The sequence below is a fragment of the Mus musculus genome, chromosome 19, assembly GCF_000001635.26.
Source record: "Mus musculus strain C57BL/6J chromosome 19, GRCm38.p6 C57BL/6J".
Taxonomy (NCBI): Eukaryota; Metazoa; Chordata; class Mammalia; order Rodentia; family Muridae; genus Mus; species Mus musculus.
Window position 1 is genome coordinate 23,894,263 of NC_000085.6, and position 24,126 is coordinate 23,918,388.

General features: G+C 46.9%; 1 protein-coding gene and 1 long non-coding RNA gene across 7 annotated transcripts in view; one reads left to right on the plus strand and one right to left on the minus strand.

The window, feature by feature from the left end:
• The window catches only part of Apba1 (amyloid beta (A4) precursor protein binding, family A, member 1), a 190,793-nt gene that overhangs the window by 135,457 nt on the left and 31,210 nt on the right, over positions 1 to 24,126 (plus strand). For all 6 annotated transcript variants that reach the window (XM_006527140.4, XM_006527139.4, NM_177034.3 and 3 more), the window contains exons 3-5: positions 18,193 to 18,288; positions 21,689 to 21,728; positions 23,291 to 23,436. In XM_006527140.4, the coding sequence (XP_006527203.1) occupies positions 18,193 to 18,288; positions 21,689 to 21,728; positions 23,291 to 23,436 (282 nt within the window). The remainder of the gene's footprint in view (positions 1 to 18,192; positions 18,289 to 21,688; positions 21,729 to 23,290; positions 23,437 to 24,126) is intronic.
• On the minus strand, positions 9,418 to 23,295 carry Gm34076. Its single transcript, XR_386615.3, has 3 exons — positions 22,726 to 23,295; positions 13,491 to 13,587; positions 9,418 to 13,381 (listed from the first exon to the last, which is right to left on the minus strand). It is a non-coding gene; the product is annotated as a predicted gene, 34076 (long non-coding RNA).

Sequence of the window (24,126 nt, forward strand, 5' to 3'; positions counted from 1 at the left end):
TCTTGGGCTCATGGCCCTGTTTGTACTCATTGAGAAAGTCTGAACTGAGGTCCCAGAATTTGTATCAGGTCCACATTTTATAAGAAACGGCTTAGTTAGAGGGATACTTGCAAAATGCTGTCTTGTAAGTACAAGATCCACCAGGTTCATGAGAGGAGGGCGTCCTAAACGTGAAAAACGAAGAGGTGTGTGGAAATGGGATGGAACGGTGGCTTAGTCCAGGTAGGCATCGGGATAAAGTTCTAGCCAGAAACCAGCCGGTCCTCAGGTGTGTGTGGGCACCGGGGGAAAGGAGAGTAATTCCACCAAAGTCAGGCTAAGGGCATGTTTGTTTCCTGGTTAATCAGCAGTTCAACTAATCACACTTGAAAGACGAAGAATGTCAACGTGGAGAGTCTGTCAAGCCCTGCCACGAATAAACAGAGGGCATCGATCGGAGAGTCTTAGTAAGACAGAGAAGGAGGGTTCGTTGCAGGAGACTGCTCCACGGAGCATCGAGAGTGGATCTGGGATTTCTAAACGGGTTTTTGTTTTCTAGGATGGCAGGGGCCAATGTTTTCCCAGCTAACAAGGTTCCGGCCTAGGCTTTTGACCCTGGGCCACAGTTAGAGAACCCATGAAACCCTATCTTAAAGATTTGGATGGTCACTGTGGTCTCCTTAATGGAAATCCCCCTGTCTAGCACCACCCCCAACACACACACACACACACAGAGTGACTCCCTCTAGCACGGAGTAAGCTTCTGTCATTCCACAGTGGTATGCTCTCTGTTTAAAACCAGATGTGCTTCACTGTGAAGAGCTATAGGCAAGGCTGTTGCTGGCCCTGTCAACAGCTTATTTGCCATTTTTGAAATACCTAAGTCATTTGAGACCGTGTCAAGCTGAGGTGTCACAATCTATTGAAAATAAATTAAGAAGGCTGGCCTTTGCCCCCTCTACCTTGCTATGAAAATGCTTTTTGCTCTCTCTCTCTCTCCCCTTTCCGTACACTTCAGTAATTTCTAAGCAATTCCATTTTAGGGTCTAGAGGTTAAATTCAGTTTCATTTAATCTGGTGCAGGCGCTGGCCTCCTCCATCAGCATCCTTAGCTATGTCGGCTCCTTGAAATGACCTACTAACTGCTTGGCCAGGGGCTTCACTCTTCAGCCCCCAGGACAGTGAGTTGGAGGGCTGGGAAAACTTTTGTTCCTTTGAACTAGGAAGACATGTTAAGCATCTTGCGTTATATTTTAATCCAAACAGAATTCATGATGAAGTATTGAATAATACTTAGGACCCCACACTGTCAGAAATTCACTTTGATGCTAAGGAATCAGTGAGTGGGGCTAACCAGGATATGAAGAGTTAATAGAAAACAAAGTCAAAACCTGTGTCGTAAAATACAGCCCCATCACCCTTGAGCCGTTTGGGACTGTGAGTCTTATTTCATCTGTCATGCTGTATTTATAGGAAGGACCTTCATTTGCTCCCCTTTTGATGGTATTGCTCCACTTCACCTCAGCATCAAAACGGTATTTACTGAAATCCCATTCCACGCATGCTATCTAGAAAATGGAAAGGCACCATTGAAACTACTGCAGTCTGCAGTCCACAGCAGTCTCGTTTAAAATGCAGATTATTACCCACCGTCCTAAAGCCCAGTGCCTGAGGCAGAGCCTGCTGATCTACTGGGGTTTTTTTGTCTAATAAGTTCTCCCTGAGATCTCAATTGTATAAAAGATTGGGAACCACTGATTCAAAGGGGGGAAACCATTTAGGGGTTTGTGGACTTGAGGCTTTCTTCAATTTAAAAACAAAAAAACAAACAAACAAAAAAAAAACCTGTACCACTGTGATTGTGCTCTACAGAAACAGGGGGCCCTGAAATTCTTATTCCAAAGGACATAGGGTGCCCAAAAAACGGCAAAACCAGAAAGAGCAAAGGAACGGGGAAACTGGGAACAGCCATCTATCATTGCCGGAGGTCACTGCTAACGGTTAAGCTTGCTCCTGACATGCAGGCCTGCCCCATTCCTCTCTGAACCCCAACACTTTACATGTAGAGCAGGCAGGCATTTGTTTGCTGGTGTGGTAGACAGAATGAAAATTGAGGACCGACTGTCCATGAGAACATGATCAACTAACTGAAATGACAGATACTCAGCACCCAGTGAAAATTACTTTCTGGGGGTGGGGTGGGGGTGGGGAGGGAGGCGTACTTTTGCCCTAGTAAAGACTTTCTATCTTCTGGGTAAGTTTGAGAACTTCCTTCGAACCCTCTCCTTGACAAATACTGATAGTGAATGATGTGTCCCAAGAAGTTCCCTGTTCACTGACCTATCTCTGGGCAGCCCTGTCATGGGTACCTGGAGCATTCATAGTCACGTGATTCTTTCCTGTAGATGTGTGGCTTCTATAAGTAAAGGGGGGGGGGCTCCCTAACACAAAAATATAAGCCAAGAAAAGAGGTGGGAGGGACTCCACCACAGAAAATACAGGAACAGTTGGTTTGACATCAGCCAGCACAGTGCATGCTGGGAGATTTGAGCTCTTCTGAATGATGCTGCTCCCTTCTCTCTCTGAAAGCATCATTCAAATGACAGGAAAGCGATGAAAAGCAGAAAGGAAGCAACGGGAGCCTCGTGTATTAAGTTGTGGTTGAGCTCCCGGGCAATGCTGGGCGTTTCCTGCCGGGTGTAGTTTCAGTTTTTGGAGAAGCTTGCTCTTCCAGGAGGACTGAAACTCTGAAGGCAAGGCCAGTGACGTGTGCGTTTGGACCTGTGTTACTTCTAGGCAGGAGCAGCAGAAACCATTCTTCTTGCTCTAATTGCAACAACTCCAGAAGCCACGTGGTAAGTCAGACGGGTGTAACCCTGAACAGAGCGAGCAGCTGCTTCCCCAGAGAGAGCAGGGTTCCCTGGTGACACCAGTGAGACACTGAAGCAACCTCAGCAAGGGCACTGGAATTTGGGGGTGGTTTGTCGCCACTGCACAGCCTGGTCAGTGCTGAATAATTCACTTGGGAGATTTCTGCTTACTCTTTTCTACCAAGATTTCTGAGGATTTGAACTTAGACAACCCAGGAAGAGACTTGAAATCCCCCAATGCATCCGGCACCAGGAACCTGAGGACATAGTTGAGAAAGGCAGTTCAGTCAACAGGCAGGAGATATTAGAATTCTGGGTACCTGGAGCGTATATAGTCACCTGATACTTTCCTGTAGATGTGTGGCTTCTATAAGTAAAGGGGGGCTCCCTAACCCAAAAAAATATATGCCAAGAAAAGAGGTAGGAGGGACTCCACCACAGAAAATACAGGAAGGGAACCCCTTTGGGTTCATGAAGAAGAGACATGAGGATGGCTACTATGCAAAACGCCCAAGGAAGCAGCAAGTCCAGACTCCAGTGGGAGACGTCGAAAAAGAAGAAATCAGGAGAGCTGGGTGAGCATGCGATTGGAGGCGTCGAGGCTTGGAGATGGTTTAGCATACGGGGCCGAGCAGCACATGGAGAACTAAGAAAATAAAAAAAAAAAAAACAATTCTAACAAGTCCAGTTTTCTTTGGTTATTTGGCCTTTCCGACAACAGTTACACAAGCCAGAAATACAGTAATGCGTGCATGTGGCTGGGCTGGCTGGGGAGAGCAGAGGTGTAGCCTTCAGAATGCAGACCCTGAAGGTTGATCAACTAGAAACGTGTAGCAGGAAGGCTGTAGATTTTAGCCTTTGCAATAGAAGCCAAGAGAAACAAAATGTCTAACTCCGAAATGAAAGTGAGGCAATACAAACACGTTACCTCTGAACATGAAAGTAAATGTAGAAGAAAGTTCCAGAAGAATTGAAAATGGGGCCATGAAGTGAGAAGTGGTGTGAAAAGGAGTTTGAGTTTTGCCCTAAGCTGTGTAGCGTGATTTGACTTTGAAAACTGTATTTGTGGATTTAAGCAGAGACAGTTCGCTGAGCAAAGAGATTATCTCATTGTCCTGTTTTCTTGGACAAAAATAGAAAAGGGTAAGTGTTTCTGTGTGTTTTGTGTTCAATTTAGAGGAAGGAAAGGACTTCTTTGTCAGCTGTTGACCTATGGTAGGGGTGGGTGTTCTTAGCCTTATGCAGTGTTTGCATTAACCGTGAAACCTCTATTTGGCCGAAATTACAAATATAAAAATAAGCAACTATAGAGGAGAGCTGTGGTCACCACAAAACACAACTAGACAGTAAAGGACCCAAAGTGTTTGGAAGCCATGAGCTTATAAGTGTGTTTAGCGCCTGGAAGCCTCGGAACACTGCGGGGTAAGAAAGCAGTAAGAGCAGTAAATGCTCTGGGCATGATGTATGCCAGGGTCAAGTGCAGCGCATTGACTTCTCCAGGGACGTGAGTAATTACGTAAGTTCACAGCCTCCGCTTTAAGGCTGAGATGCTTCTGAGAGCTGCCTTCACCGGGGTGAAAGCAGCCCCTTACCAGCCCCTGCCGCTCCTTCAGATGCACAGTGAAGTGCCACATCCCAGCAGGAGGTGGTGCACTGTGCAGCAAAACTCAGTTGTCAATAGCAACAGCAAACCGGAGCTGTCTTTTTCCAGTGAACCACAAGGACCCTGGTGTGACCAGGGTAATTTTCTTTAAAGATGTAATCGTCTTAACTGTTGCATCTTCAAAATGAAAAGGCTTGACCTTAAACTCCCCTTTGAAGAGCAAATGATTTCGTTTCAACCATGAAGATCGCAGAAAGGGGTGGGAAATGTTTGCTTTGTGAGCTTCTCCCAGACGCAAAGTGTTATCTTCAATTAACTTACCTCATCTCCAGAATGTCACCTGGCTGTTCAACGCTGGGCAAGCCCTGGTGCCTGAAAGCTGGCTGCCTACTGCCACCAAACCATTGCCATATCAGAATTGCTGGAGCATGATCCGCCAGATAGTGGCCCACCACAAGTCAGCTATTCCAGCCACCCATGCTCCTCGGAATTAAAAGGAAAAAAAGTTATGGGGAAAATTTTTTTTAACCCATGGTCTTCAACTTCTCTTCACGTGACCCTACTCCCAAGAGGAACCTTTCTCTCTGACTTGTCTCACCAGACAACATATGTGTGAAACCATAAGAAAAGCAACAGGAGGCAAACGGCCAGTTTCTGCTGAAAAATTTGGTCCCTCGAGTTAGCACACAGAGCCAGCATTGAGAGCTGTGACAGGTTCACTTAGGAAGTAGTGGGGAAGGGTTTAAGACTCCCATAACTCCTAAGAATGTTTGTCTCATCCTCTCCAACATGGCTCCTTCAGAATTTATGCGTGCTAAGTGGACTGGAGGAAAAGGATAGGTACAGGGAGAAGAGCATCCGTGTGTATACAGTGTGTGTATACTGTGTATCATGCAGTCCTGCTGAATCTTAAAGCACATATGTCCATAAATGGGACCATCTTTAAATCAAAATTTATCCTTTTAATAAGCATAGTTGGCATTGTGCTCTTAATCATGAGATGTCTTTGTGGATGTGGAATTCTCTCTGGAAATGTGCCATAAGGATCATATGTGTGGCATCACTGTATGGCATGTTGGCTCCTTCCGGAAGTTAGGGCTCACTATTTAGGGTGGGGTGGGTCACTGGCACACTGAGTTAATATACTTGACCTCAGTGCTTCTCGCTCACCTTCTCTGCTCTGGGTTTTCCCTTTGCTGTCTTCCAACAGGCAAATCCACACCATGCCACTCATCCTGGGCCCTCCCTTCAGTTTCCCTGGTTCCCAGCTTCTGCATTAGGCAGCACCCCACCAGCCCTTTTTATCCAGGACTGCTCTAGCTACATCAAACTAGCCTACTAGTCAGTGGGAACGGAGCATGCACCACCTGCTCCAGGTCACAATTACTTTATATTGGCAGCCTGTTCCCTCCCAGAGACCAATGCACAAAATAATTTGAGGCAGGAGGTTGTTTCAACCCTGACATTGCTCAGTTAGTCAGAAACCAGCCTCCTCCTTGCTGAAAGAGAGGCATTCTCAACACTGTGGGAAGTAAAGGCCCAAGGTTAGTACCTGCCCTGATCAACACCTGTAAGCTGGTGGAAAAAAGCATTGGGCGATGCCCCGGCTTCACCTGGGTCTTAGATGTCTTGATGCTACCCCCTCTCTATCCTGAATTCAGCATACGGCCCACAAGGATTCTGATTTTTCTTTTAACGGTTGCTAGGAGACTGTCCACCAAGGTCAGATGCACATGTTAATTAATTAAGACTCATTAGCAGCATCTTGCCCTGTTGACCTGGCTGCTGTGTTGTCAAGCCTCCAAGGACAAGTAAAAAGAATCGGACCACTGCCAAGAATTCTATTTCTGTGCGGGATTCCCGTGAGGTGCTCTGAAATGAGGGGTTCCCTCTGTGGATCTCCGCCTGCTCATGAGGTTCTGGCCTGCCACAATATTTCCAGGATTGGATAGCAAGGGATGGAGTTGAAATGGGATCCAAAGTCAGGCAGACAGAGTTTAGGATGAAGATGTGTTCTGTCAGTGCCTGAGTTGGGGTCAGTTCCTTGCTGGGGATGTGAGGTGGTACTCTTGGGAAGAGAAAGGACGGCCTTATGGTATCTCCAATACTGCATACATTCATACCTGAAGAGGACTGGTCCCCAAGTAAGCACCCATGGCTCAGGTTGGTCTACTGACTTGCTATGAAAGAGTACATATCCCAGGGCACTCTTTGCTATCTCCCGGGGTCCAAACTGTTCAAACTTAGATAAATAGGTACAGATGGATCCAGTCGTTCCAACATCCCTAAGGCTTGGACAGATGTGTAACCATGGAGACAAAGGATCACCTAGAGACAGCAGAGATGGCCTCCAGGATATTCATTCCATCGAACAGACCTCAGGAAAGGAAGGAAACCTGCTGCTTAGACAGTCACTTTGGATTTAATTGAGTATTTGGACATATAGGACATTGCCTGAATAAGAAATACGACATAGCTACAGGAAGTCATTTTTATTGCTTTTCTGCTTTAAATCTTTTTATTTGTAAATATTCTTTGGAATTGAACCTGGGTCCTTTGGAAGAGAAAAGGTGATCTTAGTCACTAAGCAATCTCCAGTGGGGCAAGAGTCTCGGTGTGCGCCCTTGCCTCACAGGGATGACTGGGGTGGGGACTGGCCAGCAGAGGGCACTAGGTCTCACCCTCCTCCCTGACTTCAGAGCACAGCCTGGCAGTAGAGCCCTAAGTCTTTGTGCCTTCCCTGACCTGAGAGCACCAGTAGCAGTTGGGTTCTAAGCCTTTTTTCCATCCCTGACCTGTCCATCACTTTCCTACTGAACTAGGAGAGATGTAGAACTGTGGTCCCTATTTCAAAGTTGAAAGTCCATCTTAAAATTGGACTGACATGTTATAGTGTACTCTGCACCTAAGGTATTGTACAAGACCCCAGGGATACTGTGTGACAGAAAGAGGTCTGTCTGCATAGTGTTCTACTTGAGGCCAGTCCTTTATCATGTCCACAGCTAGACTTCTCAGCCTACTCTGCTCTTAAGGCTTTTATCTGAATCCTTATGTGATACCTGAGACTACTGCCACACAACAGATCATCCCAAAATTTAGCAGCATAAAGCAACACACACACACACACATCTACTTCATACTGCAGAACCCCTGTGAGGCTGCAAGTGGGCATGGGGTGGGGGAGGATACCATCATAGCTTTCCTGGGAAAAGCTCTGCTCCCAAGCTCCCACGCTGTGGGCAGGATCCAGCTCTTCAAAGCCAATTGGCTGACAGCCTTGGTTTCCCATTGATCATGGCCAGGGCATTCTCAGTTCTTTGTCCCATGGGCCCAGTCTCACCCTTAAAGTATGCAAGACCAAAAGGCTCCAGAGTCTGATGGTAAGATGGAAGCCATAGTCCTCGGTCACCCAACGACATCTGTTTAGGCAGATACCTGGCCCGCATGTCCCTCCTGAGGAGAGGTGTAAATGGAGGTTCTGACCTATGGGGCCCATCTGAAAATCCTCTCCCCTGTATTTGATAGCAGTGACTATGTCAGCAAAGCCCTCAAGGGTGAGACCACAGCTAACAGTGTCTTCTGCCATCGACCTCATCAGCCATTTCCAGTCCCTAGACTTCTGTTCCACCTTGTGGCTGTAAGAAAGAAAACCTACAGGTCCCAAAGTGACTGATGGGAGAACGAAGCCACGCACTATATAGGTGTGAGGCAGCACTTGAGTGGAGCTGGTGGTTACATCCAAGAACATAGGGCTAAGGAGCAGTGGAGAAATTCTAAAGGGGAACTTTTGTCCTGAAGGACAAAACATACCCATGGCATGCTCTTGGGATGAGTTTGGTTTTTGTTGTTTTTTTTTTTCCCCAATCTTAGGGAGCTTCCAGTATCCAATGAATCTGCTGTAAAGACTCATGAGTTATGGCTAAGCATTCATTCTCTATGGTCTTCTTTGACTGTGGGGACAGAAGTATCTGCCCACTAGACTGTAGCCTTCATCCCTGCTCAGCCTCACTTGGGCCTCTGGTTGACCCAGTGTATTCTATGAATAGTATTGTTTCTCTCTGGACCAAGACGCCTCGATGACTGGGGAGTGTGGAATTCGGAGGAATTGCTGGGGTTGGGAGAAGCCTGTAGGGTAGGAGGCCTGGACGGTGAACCAGCCTTGAGGCTGGCTGCTGTCCGAGCACTGTGCTGTCTCCCTCCAGCGCCAGGGCGGTGTGTGGTTCCTATTCCTTACGCTCCCATCGCACGCAGCACGATCTCGCTACGAGTAAAGTTTTCCATCACAGATGTGATCCATAATTGATGCAGCCTGGAGAAGGTGGCGATGAATAATTAAGTAGGTTTCAGGTACAGAAGGAACATTAAAGGGGAGGAAGAATAAAAGCAAAACAGCCAGGGGAAGAGGTCCAAGCTCCATCAGGCCAAAAGGATGCTGCACGTAGATGCTTCCCACACCACAGAAGGCCTAGGCTTTGCTTTTGGATCTTTTGCCTGATAACTCAATTCATGTGTGAGCCGGTCATCTCTGCTAATACGGGAGAAGCTGGCAAGCCTTCCATGGCAGCAGTGGCGTCCAGAGCCTTGTTCTAATGGCTCCAAAACTAAAGCCAAAGCAGTGTCAAGCGTGGTCAAGGGAAAGCGGCTTCGCCATGAGCCAGAGAGTTAACTGGCAGGGAGTGTTAGTCTGGACACTTCATAACCAACACCCAAAGATTTCTCTAGTTAAAACAGGTAGCAGGAGGAAAAAGCCATGTGGAGAAGTGTCTACTTTAGTCATCTAGGAACACCCTGAGCACTGTCCTGCAAAGGGCTTTCCTTCTTGAATCGGGTATTGCAGGATACTTGACAGAGGCTGCGGAGGGTGCACTCTGATTTCCAGCAAGTCTGATCAGACTCACAAGATGGAAGAGATGAGCAAGTCCAGAGATGCAGTTTCTCTGATCACTGGCCACTGAGCTGGCCCACACATGGGAAACTGGCAGTAAGAATGGCTGGTTTTCCAGCCGTAGATTGCTTTAGATCCTGTGTGGTTTGTTCTACCATTTAGTGCGGTCCACAGCTCATTGACTAGGTAGGTAGCCTCAGAGGGAGCCCAGCTAACAGGTCTGACAGAGGGCTTGGTGACTAGGAAGTTGATGCTCCTTGAGGGCCTCGGTGCACCCAGGCCCCTCCTCAGCTTCCCTCTGTTTCCCCCACATCAGTTCTACCCAGATGTACCCTGTCCTTCCTCTTGTTGGAACTGGCCCTACAGATAGATACAGTTGGGTTTTCAGCCTAATTTGGGGTCCTCAGTTTGTTTGGTCCAAGCCATGCTAACCATGAGGCAGCTCTTTTCTGGTCTGTCAGAGCCCCCTCTCCCTTGTGGCACACAGTTGTCAGAGCACAGTGACAGAGCATACAGTCAGTTCGGGGTGGTATACTCCCAGCAGCCTGTGCCGCTGGGGCCCTGCCAGGGGCTGACCAGAATTCCCTAAGTTCTCCCCACACACCCAGGTATGTTCTGATCAAAGCCTGAAAGGAACAGTTCTAGCCACCTCCCTCCCCTCCCTTCACCAGAGCTGAATGCTTCTTCACAGGTTCTATAAACATAGCAGAGTCTGGGGTGTGTGAAAGTCTCTGGTAGCACCTCTGCTCTGGGTTTATTTTCCCCCAGAAATAGTAGGTGCTGCTGACAGCAAGGGTGGGCTAGATTCCTCTCGGAAATATCAGCTGACGCCGCTGCGCCAATGACTCGAGTCAGTCCTGGCCACCAGACACTGAAGGGTTAATATGGAGGGTCAGACACCCTGGAGGTGGTCACATCTCCTATTACCAGTTGCATTATTGACAAGGGCACCTGACACCACCAAAAGTGCCCCCCCCCCACACCCCGCAAGCGGCACTGAGATCAGGAGCGCACATAGCAGCTCACAAGTGGATACACTAGGGCTCGCACCCCGCTGCCCAAACAGTACCCAGGAAGATGGAGAACTTCTGGATGTACCAGTTTGAAAGTCATGAAGAAGAGGTATGTGCCCCTTGGGCTGCACCAGGGCGTGCTGACTGACTTCAGTGCTGGGCTCCTGGCCCAGCCAGACTGTAGGCTATGCTCTGCATTTCCCTTGAGAGTAGGGAATAGGTGAGGAGAAGGCATTACTTAGGATGGAGGAAAACGAGCTTGAAATTGAGTGGTGGCCAAGAGAGCAGGGGGCATTTTGTACTTAGTCAGGACCTGGGGAAGGTGTGCTTGTTGCTGTATCTCTCCAGTGCTGCCTTTTATTCTCTGCATTCTAATAGATGAATTCATCTAGACCCTGCATCCACCCCCGTCCCCCCCCCACCCCCACCCCACCCCTCATTACAGGCTGTGGTGTCTTTCACTGCTGAGAGCTAGTGCATATCAATAGCTATTAGTGCCTTGTGCACAAATAACCAGTTGGCTGGAAAATGAGGTGGCAGGTATAATGTGCCCCTGCACGGGCCGAGCATACTGTAAGCCCTTTGAAAACGGTAACTCTTACCATTTCTAGCAGATAGGCTGTTCTCCATTGTGAGTGCAGCTGTATCTCCCTCCTTTGTTTTGGTTTAAAACAGGTTTTTCTATACAGTTCAGGCCAGCTTTGAACTCACCATATAGTCCAGGGCGTTCTCAAATCCTTTGTCCTTTCTGTCTCAGCTTCTCCAGTACCAGCATTAGAGGAGTGTGCCACCACACCTGGTTTGGTTACACTCACCTCAGTTGCAATTCTGAATATAAGTTCAAAGTGCCTGGATTTTGCTATCAGAGCCTAGGCAGGAAGTCATGAGGCATCCATCAAGAAATGCATGGACTTGAAAGGGCAGTGAACGAACGAAAGGCTTTCTCATTTGTCCAGTGTAATGCATTTCACATACGTCAAGTGAGCTATTTGGCTAGAGATAACCCATTGATTGACACATGCAGCTTTGTCGGGTGATGGGTTGGTTTACTCTTAACTAATAAGTGGTTTATAATTAACTAGTTAGTCTTTTACCTTAGGAACATGACTTTAAAAGCTTAGGGCTCTGGTGATAGTATCCAACAACAACAAAAAAATTGTTGTGTGTTGTTCCCATGATAAAAATCACCTTCTGAGCCGAATGCTGCCAAGCACAGCTCCCTAGGGTCCCGGGAGCTTCCACACAGGTTTATGGGCTTAGAGATGGGAATGGAGGGTGTCTTCAGTGGGAAGAGAACAGAGAGGCTTTGAGAAGGTGAGCTGCCAGTTCTTTCCGTATTCCAGCAGTATTAATTGAATCCATTATGAATGTGTATATAAAACACCTCATTAAGCCAAGCTGTTCTCATCTTAATGACATAATTATGCTCATTCGGTGCCTATGCTAACCTCACTTCTTCACCACATTAAGGAAATACAAGTGTGCACTGATAATATTGTTTGAGTTATACTATAGAGTGGATAATCATGTACTTCTTAATCGGCTTCAAATTTCAGAAGCGTGAACATACATTGGGAAGAAACTCATATCCGGGGCTTTTCAAAGCTAATTCTACAGTGGAATGTGGTTGATTGAAAGCAACTCAGCCACGTAAGGTAGCAGTGTGTACAAATTAGGAGAAGGGGATAAAGGCAGGTAAACACAGAATGCTAAGCATAAGTGGGAGTGCCATCTGGAAACGCTGGGAGTTAGAAGTCCCACGGAGTCTCAGAACAGACTGAAGAATGGAGGCATGTGCCATGGCTCAGCCTGGACACCTACACCTTTGAAATCCACATACAACAGTAGTAGAGGCAGGATGCTGTTCAGGCTGGAAGGATTGAATGTTCAAGTGTTCCCTGACAGTATAAGCACAAGATGCTCCTGTGAATACCAGTGCCTCCAGTGTCCGCTACCGTGCTTGAGGAGGCTGGTTTGCCAGCCAGGGTGACAGAACCTCACCCAGAATGAGTGTAGAGCCTCGGATACTAATAACCATGTGTGTGCTCAGAGCTTAACTCTGTTACATAAAACTCATTTTCATTTGCTTTCCCACATGACACCTGCCAAGGGCCTGTGTGCTATTTGATAGCATGGCGGAAGGCGAGCATGCGTGGAGGAAAAGGAGTTTGAACTCTTGTCTATTTAGGTTTGATTTCTGTTGCTATGATAAACAGCATGGTCCAAGTAACTTGTGCAGTAAGGAGGTTATTTTATAAAATGCTTCCAGGTCCCCCTCCATCACTGAGGGAAGTCAGGGCTGAAACTGGAGCTGAAGACAGAGAAATGCTGCTCACTTCTGTCCATCTGTCTGTCTTAAGCAGCCCAGAAGCCTCTGTCCAGGGCTGGTACAGTCCAAAGTCGGATAGGCGGTCCTGCATCAATCAGCAATCAGGAAAATACCCCACGGGCCAGTCTGACTGAGGCGGTCCCCCAGTTGGTACTCCCTCGGATGACACTGGGCTGTGGAAGCTGACAGACAGCTAAAGCTAACTAGGACACCACCTTTTCATAGTTAACCTGTATCCAGCAGCAGCCGAAACATCTCAAAGAACTGGTCATCTCATGAAGGTTCCCGTTAACACTGGGAAGTTGGGGGTTAAGTTGCCAGTGTATGACTGTAGGGACACATTTATATGTAGGGGACATGGGGTCCCGTTTGCAGCTTCTTTATTTCACAGGTAACTTTTTTTTTTTAAAGAGCTAGTAGGGAAACTCAAGGACAATGTTATTGAAATTTAAGAGAAAAAAAAAACAAAAAACAAAAAAACAGGCAAACTGGAGCTCTCAGCGGCTGCCAGGAAGAGGGAGATGGATAAGAGAAAGAGAGAAATACATGCTTTCTAAGTCCGAGGCCAAGAAGGCAAACAAACTCTGCAGTTGTCGGCCTGCAAGCAGCTCTGCCATCCAGAGTGTGGGAGAATCTCCGGATGGGGAATGAGAGCGCGTGGAGGGAGGGTCAAGGCAGGAAAGCTTGTGTCCTTGCTCGGAGCTAGAAGAAGAAAAAGACAGGGTTTGGGTAGAACTCAAGCAGCTGCCAGAGGCTGTGTAAGGAGGTGTCTGTCTCCTTAGGGCACAGTTGCTCCCCCCAGCTTACGTACCTCCTGGTGCACCGTGTATCACAGAGTTTCATGGAGCTTTTCTGAGGGGGATTTTCCTGTCCAGGTAGGTGATCGACAGACACGTTTAGATTAACTCCTAAGAGAAGGAACAAGAATGTCTCTGTAATCTTCCAGACCGTTTACATCTTCACCCAGGGCCAGGTATAAGTCAGGTCAGACCCCCTCCCTGTGTGTTTGCTGTTGCTTGTTTTATTTTGTTTGAGATAAAGTCTTACTATGTAGCCCTCCATGGCCTGGAGCTTGCTGTATAGAATAAGCTGGCCCTGAACTCGCAAAGAGCTGGCCTGCCTCTGCCTCCTACATGCTGGGATTACAGGCAGGAGCAGGATACATTTTGAATGTATCATCCCATTCTCTTGTGGTAAGGTTTCTGTGAAGCAGCCTACTGTGAGTCTGAGGGACCGTCCCTTATGTGTGACTCTTCTCTTGCTAGTTTTTTTTTTTAAGATTTTTGTTTTGTTTTGTTTTATGTATGTGAGTACACTGTTGCTGTCTTCAGACACACCAGAAGAAGGCATCAGATCCCATTACAGATGGTTGTGAGCCACCATGTGGTTGCTGGGGATTGAACTCAGGTCCTCGGGAAGAGCAGTCAGTGCTCTTAACCACTTAGCCATCTCTGCAGCCCTCTTCTCTTGCTATTTTAAGATTGTTTTGTTGTTGTTGTGTGTTCTTGTCATTTTGACTCTAATATGCTTTTGGTGCAGGTCTGTTTTGGTTGGGGCTGTTGTCCTTGGAGCTTCTAGAATCTGGATGTCTGTGTGTCTCTTAAGATTTGAGAGTTTTATTCATTTCCCATGATGCAAAGGTGTTTTAATCCAACAGTTCCCCATGTGTTTCCTAGAGCTTCCTTGTTCTTGTACGATGTTTTGAAGTTTCTGTCTGACTGAGTGACTTCTGAGAGGAGCTGTCCTCACAGTCTGCTATGACTTCTTCTGTCTGCTAGGGAGCTTCCCAAGTGAACTGTTTACTCCCAAGCTTTCCTGTTGGTTCTTTCCTGCCCTTTGTCCTTGTTGAGCTCCTCATTCGCATCCTGAGTTGCTTTTCTCCTTTCCTTGTACCACTGATCCCATTCATGGCTCTCTGGGTTTCCTTAAGGTTTCTGCTTAGTTTTTTGTGGTTGTGTTGTTGTTGTTGTTGTTGCTGCTGCTGCTACTGTTGTTGTTGTTGTTGTTGCTTATTTGTCTGTTTTGGGGCATTTTATAGGTCTCATTTGCACGGGTCCAGTTCCAGATAATTATTTTTCCTTGCAAGCACCATGTTCCCTTTTACGTTTCTTGAGTCTTGATGATGTTTGCACATCTGGAGTAACATTATGTTTCTTTACATTTTATAAATAGCTTTTCTAGGAAAAGACATTTCTGTTTAAATGAGATATAAGAAGGGCATCATTTGGATGGGTTCTTTTGAGTTTGGCAGTAGTGGATTCCAAAGCAATCTTTGATTTTTATTTCTCATTTTTTTTGTCTTTGATGTCGGCAGTATCTAAGTTATGAGGGGTCATGTCATAGGCTTCTGTATGTGTCTGGGGACTCTACAGAGTTCATCCCTGAGTACACAGAGGCAGATGTGTCAGCTTCCATAGCTTTGGTGGTGTAGGATGTGGGGAGGACAGGACTGTGCATGCCCTCAGGGGCAGGACTGGTAACACTGACTGCAGCAACAACAACAATAACAACAGCAGTAACAGCAGCAACAATGCTGCCTCTTCAGCCACACCCCATGAAGGAGACCTCGAGTGACAGATGCTGGGCCTGATGTGGAACCATAGACTGGGCCTGGGCCTTCCTTGGCTCCACAAGATGATCACATGGATACTAGCATCTATAGCCCACACACCCAGCTTCCCAGTGTTCATTTTGTGAATTATCTAATCACATTTGCTTCCTACCCTTGGTCTCATTTGCCTGAGTTGAACACAGGGAGACTAGCACAAATCTGCTTCCATAACACTTCCTTTTGCCTTGTATATGTCATTGGCCAAAGTCTGCCTCTGATGTGCTCTTTGAAAGTGAAACCTGTTATCTAATTTCTTTTTAACTTTCTAATTTGTTTTAAAAGTGTACCCACAAGGAAGGTTCTGAAGCAGGCATTTGAATACCTTTGTTTCAATCTTGTAAGAGCTGGGTCTGTCTGAAGATGCTTGGGCGTGCTTGCCTTGGTCAGCGTTAGCAAATTTGTAGCTCTGTGTGTCAAAAGAACTTCATTGGAGCCCAAGTTAGAGTCCTTCACACAGGAAAAATAGATTTCTAGAGCTCAAGATGAATGCTCTACACAGTGAAGCAGAAGGACACTACATCAGAGAAGGACTCACCACTGACCACTAAAAGACATCATCCCCAGGAGGCGGTGGGCAGCCTCGCTCCATTTCTCCGTTTGCTGCGGGATGGTGGCAGTCTAACCAGTCATTTGTGCGTGCCTCCCTTTGCTAAGTACCTAACTACTTCCAAGACCTAAGCCTAGGCTCTTGTATGATGATGGAGACAGGATCCCTACTGCTCAAGAGCTCTTGGGGATTTGGTACACACATAAGCAAGTTTTAATACAAACTACATCATGTTTCACAGGGGAGAGATGAGCTGTGGTTGTCATCTCAGCCCCATGGGAGGCATACTTCAGAACTGAGCATTGAATGTATCGGGAGGAAGGGAAGCTGTGGGTGGAGGGAACATCTGAGCCTGTGCGTGGGCCAGAGGTGCCTGGGAGAAGTGGGCCCCTGATAAGGTCAGGGTGAGTCCATCAGGGGAATGAGTTATCAGGAAAATGACTCATGCCCTCTTTCCTGGCATTCCCTGGTGGGCACTCAGCACTAACCACACATACCTTATTCTATGTTTCACCTCCCTGCCCATTGTCCAGATAGCCTGCCTTCCCACACCATAGGAGGACAGTCTGGTGCCCACAGGGTGGGAAGAAATCTATTTGTAGAACGTTTGGAGTAGAAAATAAAGAAATGGGAAATACGGGGCCACCTGTTGGGTAGTTCCCTGTGAGGTGTCCACAACCCTGAAAGTACGCAGTTCAAGAAAACCCGACTGCCCCAGCTTCTCTCACTCAGCACACACCTTAAAGACTTTGGGACAGAGAAAAATCTCTTTGGGGAAAGGAATCAAGCCACAAATAGCAAAAGAAGCTTTTTCAGTGTCAAAAACCGGGGAGATTTACGGCATTAAATTCTCATCCTTTCCCACCTTAATTTTGAGTCGGCCAAACAGTGCTAACTCAGTGAGCACCCGGCAGCTCTCCTGAGCACGGATGGGGAAGTTCTTCATGCTTCTTTTGAAAGGCATGCAAGGCTGCCTGGGATACTTTATATCTGCTATCACCCAATGCCTGTCCTCCTGGATCAACTGTGGTGTCACCGTGTAAGGGGCTCCTGGGCTCTCATCTCCCTGTGTAGAATCAAGTGATAATATGGCCAGAGACTGGCACCTCATAACCTCTTAGCTGAATAGTGTGTTCCACAATGTCATCTTTTGGTGTTCCTGTAGTTTTTGTGACTCAGACTTTTGGGAAAAGGTCCCCACCCCACCCCCAATTTTAGATAATGCCCACTGAGGTTCTCTTATCTGTGAGCATGCCCTGTCCCTGCCACCAGCCCCACAGTGCTGTTTGTGAAACACTCTCCCTTCCTGTGCAAAGATAGTTTACTGACCTCTCTGTGCCTTAACTTCCCCCAAAAGAGCCAGCTGCAAAAAGTCAGGTGTGCACAAGCGTTACTTTCGTTTGCCCAGGATTTGCCTTCCTGGCTCCCCTTCTCCACGCATCCTGGGAGAGCACACCTACATGGTTCTTCTCATGGTGTATGTGGGCTCTCAGATGTCACCCACAGCCGGGAAGCACCACACCCTTGCTCCCCCCAGCGTATCACTAAGGTAACCATCTCTGAGACCCACCTGACAATGCCCCTCATCTCCCAAGACTCCGGGAGCTCACAGAACTTTCTGGTGTTGGGTGGGGTGTGTTTCCAGGCTCTTATGTGTCCCAGTGCTTGCTTCTTTGGTCATTCATTCAGCACGTACTTAATGGGGTATTAGCTGTGTTCTATGTGCAAACCCAAGTTTTGTGTTTATGGCTTGGACCTACCTGTGCCCAACTACAGAGGCACCATCACACCAACACAGGGACTATGCTACCCAGACCTGTTTACCTAAGCCTTGTTTTCCAGCCTGTCATTTGACAGAGGGTTGAAACGGTGCTGACATGGTCCAAACAGTGTGGGTTGAATGTTGAACTTTCAGCAGCCCATGAATTAAGAGAGACAACATGCAGACTTGTGAGCAGACAAGAAAAACCACACTGGGTAATTTTAGTTTTCAGCTTTCCATGTAGGTCATCTTGAGCAGGTGACATTTGTATTCTAAGTATCTAACTTTCACTAAGAAAAAAAATTAACATGTTGTGTAATACCCTTGAGGCTTTAAATTTGATGCCTACTATAAGTCTGTATTTTCTTTAAAATATTAGCCCGAGGGAAGAAAAAGTCCCGAAGCTGTAGAACTCCTTTGAAGAGGTGGAGTTGAAAGCTTGCCTGGCCAGGCCTGCTCAGTGCAGTTTGCAATTCTTCTTGCCAAAAAGTCTTCCCCCAACTGCGGTCCTGTCCGGGCGGTTCTGCTCTGGGTGACTTGATGCCACAGCCCTCAGATCCTCACTGCTGTCTGTCCCTCTTCCTGTGTTCCAGTCTCCGTCTCCTGGCAGTTCCTCACCCCTGGGTGCTGAGTCATCAAGCATACCCCTTCATCCCGGCGACCCCACGGAAGCCTCCACAAATAAAGAGGTAAGGCACCATCTTCCTGTCTCACGCCTGTTTTGTTTTACCCCGATAATGCTTTATTGTTTCCACCTGTTTCCACCTCTGCCCGCCCTGACGGAAACCACCCTGAGAAAGTATTTCTTCTCCTCGGCGGTGTGCCTGCCGTTTGTCAGTGAAAGCCATGGTTCATCTGTCCAGTTTGGTAGTTGCAGGCCACAGTGTTGAATATGAGAATTCACATCCTTGCGCATACCTCTTCCGTTCCAGTGTTCAGTGCCGTCTGCAGCCGGTTACAGAACTTTTGTATCACAGCAAGTTCCACCACTGGACATTGAACCTCAAAACCATCTACCAGCATCGTTTCCAAAAGAACACTCTGTGGTTGAAGGAATGGTCCTCTTCTGTATTGTCATGGGTATTCACTAGCCTCTGGGGCCCAGAGAGCCCGTGAAACATGGCCAGTAGGAGAGGGGAGCTTATATTTACATTTTAATCATAGGCTAGGGGCTACTCAACAAGGTGGCTGTAGGGTGTTCCCTGAGGACAAGTTGCCCTACTCATAGGAGATACTCTAAATACAGAGTTCTGAAGTGACAAGATGTGGCTAAGATTTCTGGGCTTGAAAGGGGCAGGTGTTTTAGCCTGAGTAGAGCCCCTGCCTCCATTAGGACCCAGTGTTCTCCTATCCCAAGGTGATGGGTACCACTTAGCGGGGATCCACACCAGGCGGCTATTTCCCCACGCCATGACTGTATGTGGGTACACGTCAGTCCAGTAGTAGATGCTTCTTCATCAGCCCTGAGGAGATGTGGCGAAGAGGTATGTCTCATGCTCTCCCACTGTGCTCACAGTTTTATCTTGAATCAACTGGGAAAATCAAAGCATTATCTTAACCCGAGTAACAGATTGTTTCATGTGTGCTATTCATGAGAGAGGGCTATAGTTTTTATTAATGTGTTCTTCAAGTGATACTGACACTAGACTAGAAATATGTTTTGTCCCCCTGGTCTATTCAGACTCTCCCTCTGGGGCCTGGGTGGCAGGGTCCTGGTTTGTGCAGCCCCTTTTGCCATTATTTAATATGATACTCTGTTCACAGGGCATGGATGGGGAAGAGGGAAGGGTGACTGCTTCAGGGCCAGCAACTCTAACAGAGGGTATAAGTTACCAGTCGTTTGCGGTATTCCAGGCACCAGGCTGAGCAAGTCATAGGCTGTGTCTCTGAGGAACCTTTGCATGGTTCTGGGAGGCGATTTCATTGTCCTCACCATTGAGTTCTGAAACTTAGAACTTGGATACCTTAGCTGAGGCTACACTGCTCAGCCGTGGTTTGAATCCAGAAGTCATGTAGGGCTCTAAACAGAGTTCATGTAACCCCTGAAAAACCTTGAAGTCTCAGCTTTAATTTCTTCTGGATTTTTGTTTTATCTGAGAAAGGGTATGTTGCTATGTACCCCAGGTTGTCCTTGAACTCACAATCCTCTTGCCTCTCCCTGCACAGTGCTGGAATTACAGGTGTTCCCCCAGCACATCCAGCCTAGATTTTCATGAATTTAATGCAACTTTATTAATGCTTTCTAAGGATGACTGATGCTCATCTCAGCCCACACGGGAGAAGGCACGTCTAAGCAGGTGTCTGAATATTAAGCTTTCAATTATGCATCGGCTTATAGCAAGCAAGGTAGACAGGTTAGTCTCCCAGTTCCTACAAGGCTTGGTCCATGGTTCTGCATATCTTTAGAAATAATGATGGAAATATTCATTGTATTCAACAGAGATCCTTTCATTTTTACAAAGCTGTCTTTTAAGTATTACCCCAGAAATGAAATTGATCATCAGCTAGCAAATGTCGCAGAGTGACTGTACCAGTCACCTACCATCGTCTCTCTAAAGTTGTTCTTCTGTAGCTTCTGCTAAAACAGGTTTTAGCATTCAGAGGAGTGTCCTAGTAGCCCAAGAAAACCAAATCTGCTTTTTAAAGATACCTGGAGACTGATCTGTTTGGATGAAATGAAGTGTTTGGACAAAATGAAGTGACTTCTTGTTACCCTAGAACACTGAGAACAAGGGCAGGGAGATGAATGGAAAATGAGGACTTTGACCCCTGTGGAGAACTTAGCTGCTTCTGTATAACGTGAGGTCTCCTAGCCTCATATACTGTGCAGTTTTCCACAAATGCATAGCAGCTAGGAGCTTTGGTCCTTGGGACCCAAGAGACACAGCTTCGTTGGTGAGAGGTGCCATTTCATCCCAGTGAGTACGTTTGCAGGGGCCTGCCCAAAGTTGCCCCGTGTGGTTTGCCATGCAGTTAGTGTGGGATCCCCGTCATTGTCGGGACTGATGGGGTGCTCCGGTTTTCCACATCCGTTAGCAGGCCACGTTAGAATCCTCTGCATGGTAAGAGCGACACCCTAGCCCTCACCCATAGTCGGCTCACCTAACCTGTCAGGTACCCCGGAGCATGCTGTCATCTAAAAGATCAGAGTACTGAGGAGATGTCCGTCTCCAAAAAAGCATATGTTGGAATGATCATGTGCCCCCCCCCCATGGTAAATCTTCAGAAATGAAAATCCAAGCCATGCCAACCCTCCCTTTTGCCCATCTTCAGTGCTTCCTTTTGAACCTGAGCTGCCCTCGGATGTCCCACACATCTCAGCCTCAGGCTCTGTTACCTTTGAAACAGAAAGGAGTGCCCCGTTCTTCTCTCATGCAGAACCATTTCTGGCATGTGTGCCTCCAATGGAGCCTATGGCAAGCTTGGCCTCTTGGCTTGCTGGCATTTAAACTTCCACTCCGGGCGGGTTCTATGTGTCCAGCTCATCCCATCCGGTAGCTGTTAAAGCTGACCTCTGATGTGAGCTGACACTTAAAAATCAAGAACCAATAGTGGGTTTTTCACTTGCTCTTTCATTCTTCTTCTAAAGAAACACAAATCCATGATTTACAGAATGAAAATTTTCAACTGAAATGAACCAGTGGGAGATAAAAAGGTGTAAGAGCTTATCTTCCTTTCCACAGCTACCCTTGCTTGTGTCAGGGACCTGGAGAAAACGCACCAGGGAGTCCTAACTTTCAGAGCACACAGTCATGTTATTGGCACATTTAGTACTGAATAGCTGTCCACATTGAGTACATTCTTAAAGTGTACAGTCTTTATTGCTGATTACACATTTTTCAAGCTGGTGAGCACCTCTGAACTCTGTTGATCACTTCAAACTTGAGCGAGCCATTCTGGGTCTTAGGTAACCTTAGTAGTGAATGCATATATCTGTCCACACTTCATTCTCTCTATTCAAAACTGGTCGATAACTGGTTAACAAATGCCACCGCTGATTTATGTCTTCTTTATGTTGCGTGGACACGTGTGCTAATGTATATTTAATCGTGCTCTGCCCTCTTTGAAACTTCTTTGTCTTAATTACAGTCAAGAAAAAGCTTGGCTTCATTCCCAACCTACGTTGAAGGTAAGAACTGAAGAGAAAAATACTGAGTACTGGGGTCGCTCATGAATCTTTTAGCATTTGTAGGCACTGGATGTAAAACAACATAGGGGGAAAGACCACAAACCTGCTAGCCCTGAGTATCTTAGACTAAAAGTGCAGTGTGAATCCTTTGTTCTCGTCAGAGACCAAAGATAGAGGGTGTGGGCAAGCCAGGTAGTAAAGCTATGCTGAGGTATGTAATGAAGGTCCTGACGAGCCTCCCATGTCTGTGTTTTGACCACAATCCTAGTTGTTGGAAGGTGAGTAAGATGCCAGGCAGTGGTGGCACATGCCTTTAATCCCAGCCCCCCCCCCCCGGGGGGGGGTGCAGAGGCAAGCAGATCTCTGTGAGTTCAAGGCCAGCTGGTCTACAGAGCGAGTTTCAGGACAGCCAGAGCTACAAAGAGAAACTCTTGTCTCAAAAGAAAAAAATTAAAGTGAATAAGTTTGTACCCTGCCCAGGAGTTTTTCATGGGGAGCAACTCAAGGTGAGCTTGACCATTAAAAAATGAAAATAAAAGTCACTTCCGAGTAGCCCTACAAGAGGGAAGGTAAATTGGTTCCACTTTGAGTTGTTTCATCTCTAGAACCTTAGGTTTCACGGTGGGTTATATCGTACTCTCCTCAGATATCATTCAAGTCAAAGAAAATACACGTTTTGCTTGTGATTAAAATGTCTGCCTTTAGTGAACCTGTTATACATAATAGTTGCTGCCAAGCTTTAATTTAGGCTGTGAATCATAGGTGATTGTTATTAAAAGCAGATGCCCATCTGTTTAAGACAGAGATTTGGCTTAGTAGACTGGGAGGTGAGAACAAAAAAAAAAAAAAAAAATGTGATTCTCCTTGGGATTGAACTCTACGTGAAGCCAGGAGCATCATGGTCTATCAGCAATATTGGCAGCATGGGACCATGGCTTTGTGGTGATGTTATCAACTTACAATGTTGGAGTCTGGCGCCATTATAGGGAAGACTTACCCCCATTTTCTTCATGTGTAAAATGTGATTCCTCCATCAGAGTCCAAACAGAGGCGTAAAGTTTGAGTGGGTAAAAAGGAAATAGGGAGCGTCAGGAAATGGTGTTTTCCGTTATTACCGCTTTCTGTTCCTCTAAGCCATTCACCCAAGCAAACACACACCGTTTATAGACACACGTGAGAGGCATGGAAGTAAAAGATGAGCATGACATAGCCCTTGTTGCCAGAGAGCTCACCCTCCAATCCATCCCCAGTACTACGTTGGGGGAGTGAGGCATCGTTTCACCTAAGGCCTCACAGGACAGCCAAGTGCCAAACAGACAAACCTTGAACAGACTGTCTGAGCCTCCCAAGCAACTAGGATTACAGGTCTGGCTAAGAGACATTTTTTTACGATTGGGCTCTGATTCATATTTAAAATAAATCCATCACTTCTCATAGTAAATGGTTCCAAGATGTCTTAGACTAGCAGGTAGATAGACCACACATGTAAACGGTGAACATGGGGGTTGGCTGTGGTACTCCCCCCATGACATCATTCACTACCTTGGCTCTCTGTGTTACAGTTCCTGGACCGTGCGACCCTGAAGACTTGATCGATGGAATTATTTTTGCTGCCAATTACCTTGGTTCCACTCAGCTACTCTCAGACAAAACTCCCTCCAAAAATGTACGCATGATGCAGGCCCAGGAAGCAGTAAGCCGGATCAAGGTGAGGGGGTCTGCGTGGTCTGAGGTGGTTGGGTGACTGAGGGGACCTGAGCAGGCAGTGTCAACCCACAGCTCTTAGACAGTGGACTAAAATGTTGCAAGCGGGCTTATTCCTGCCTAACTAAAAGCCCAAGTCTTTCCATCTAAACCCTATTCAGGTTGCTCTCTTGAGAGTATATTCATATGCCATGGACTTGGCTCTAAGTGCCTTTAAGGTGCAGTTCCAGCACTGGCTCTCCACGGACAACTAGAGGCCATTGATTAGAGCAGCCCTCTGTTAGGTTCTATTAACCTGTCTCGATGCCAGTCAAATGAACTATTTGATTAAACCATACTTGGGTAGTCTGAAGAACTTAAACGAATCCTAGTTTAAACTAGTTTGAACACAGTCACCAGCCATTTTCATTAGTTTTATCAGGAGGTAAAGGAGGAAGCCAACTGGGTACACGGAGAACCAATTTCATCTAGTCTCAATAATTCACAAGTAGATTGAGCTACACAAAGTCAATCTGTAAATGCAGGACTCCAGAGACTCCACCATAGTGCCACCTAGAGTTATAGATACACCAGGGTAGCAGGAATGCTGGCTGTGCACATGCTATCCAAAAGTCCCCGTGCCCTCAGCACGTGGAACACACTCAGAGAACCAGCAAGGCGAAAGGTTAGGATTCACCAGTTCCTTCCCCCCACC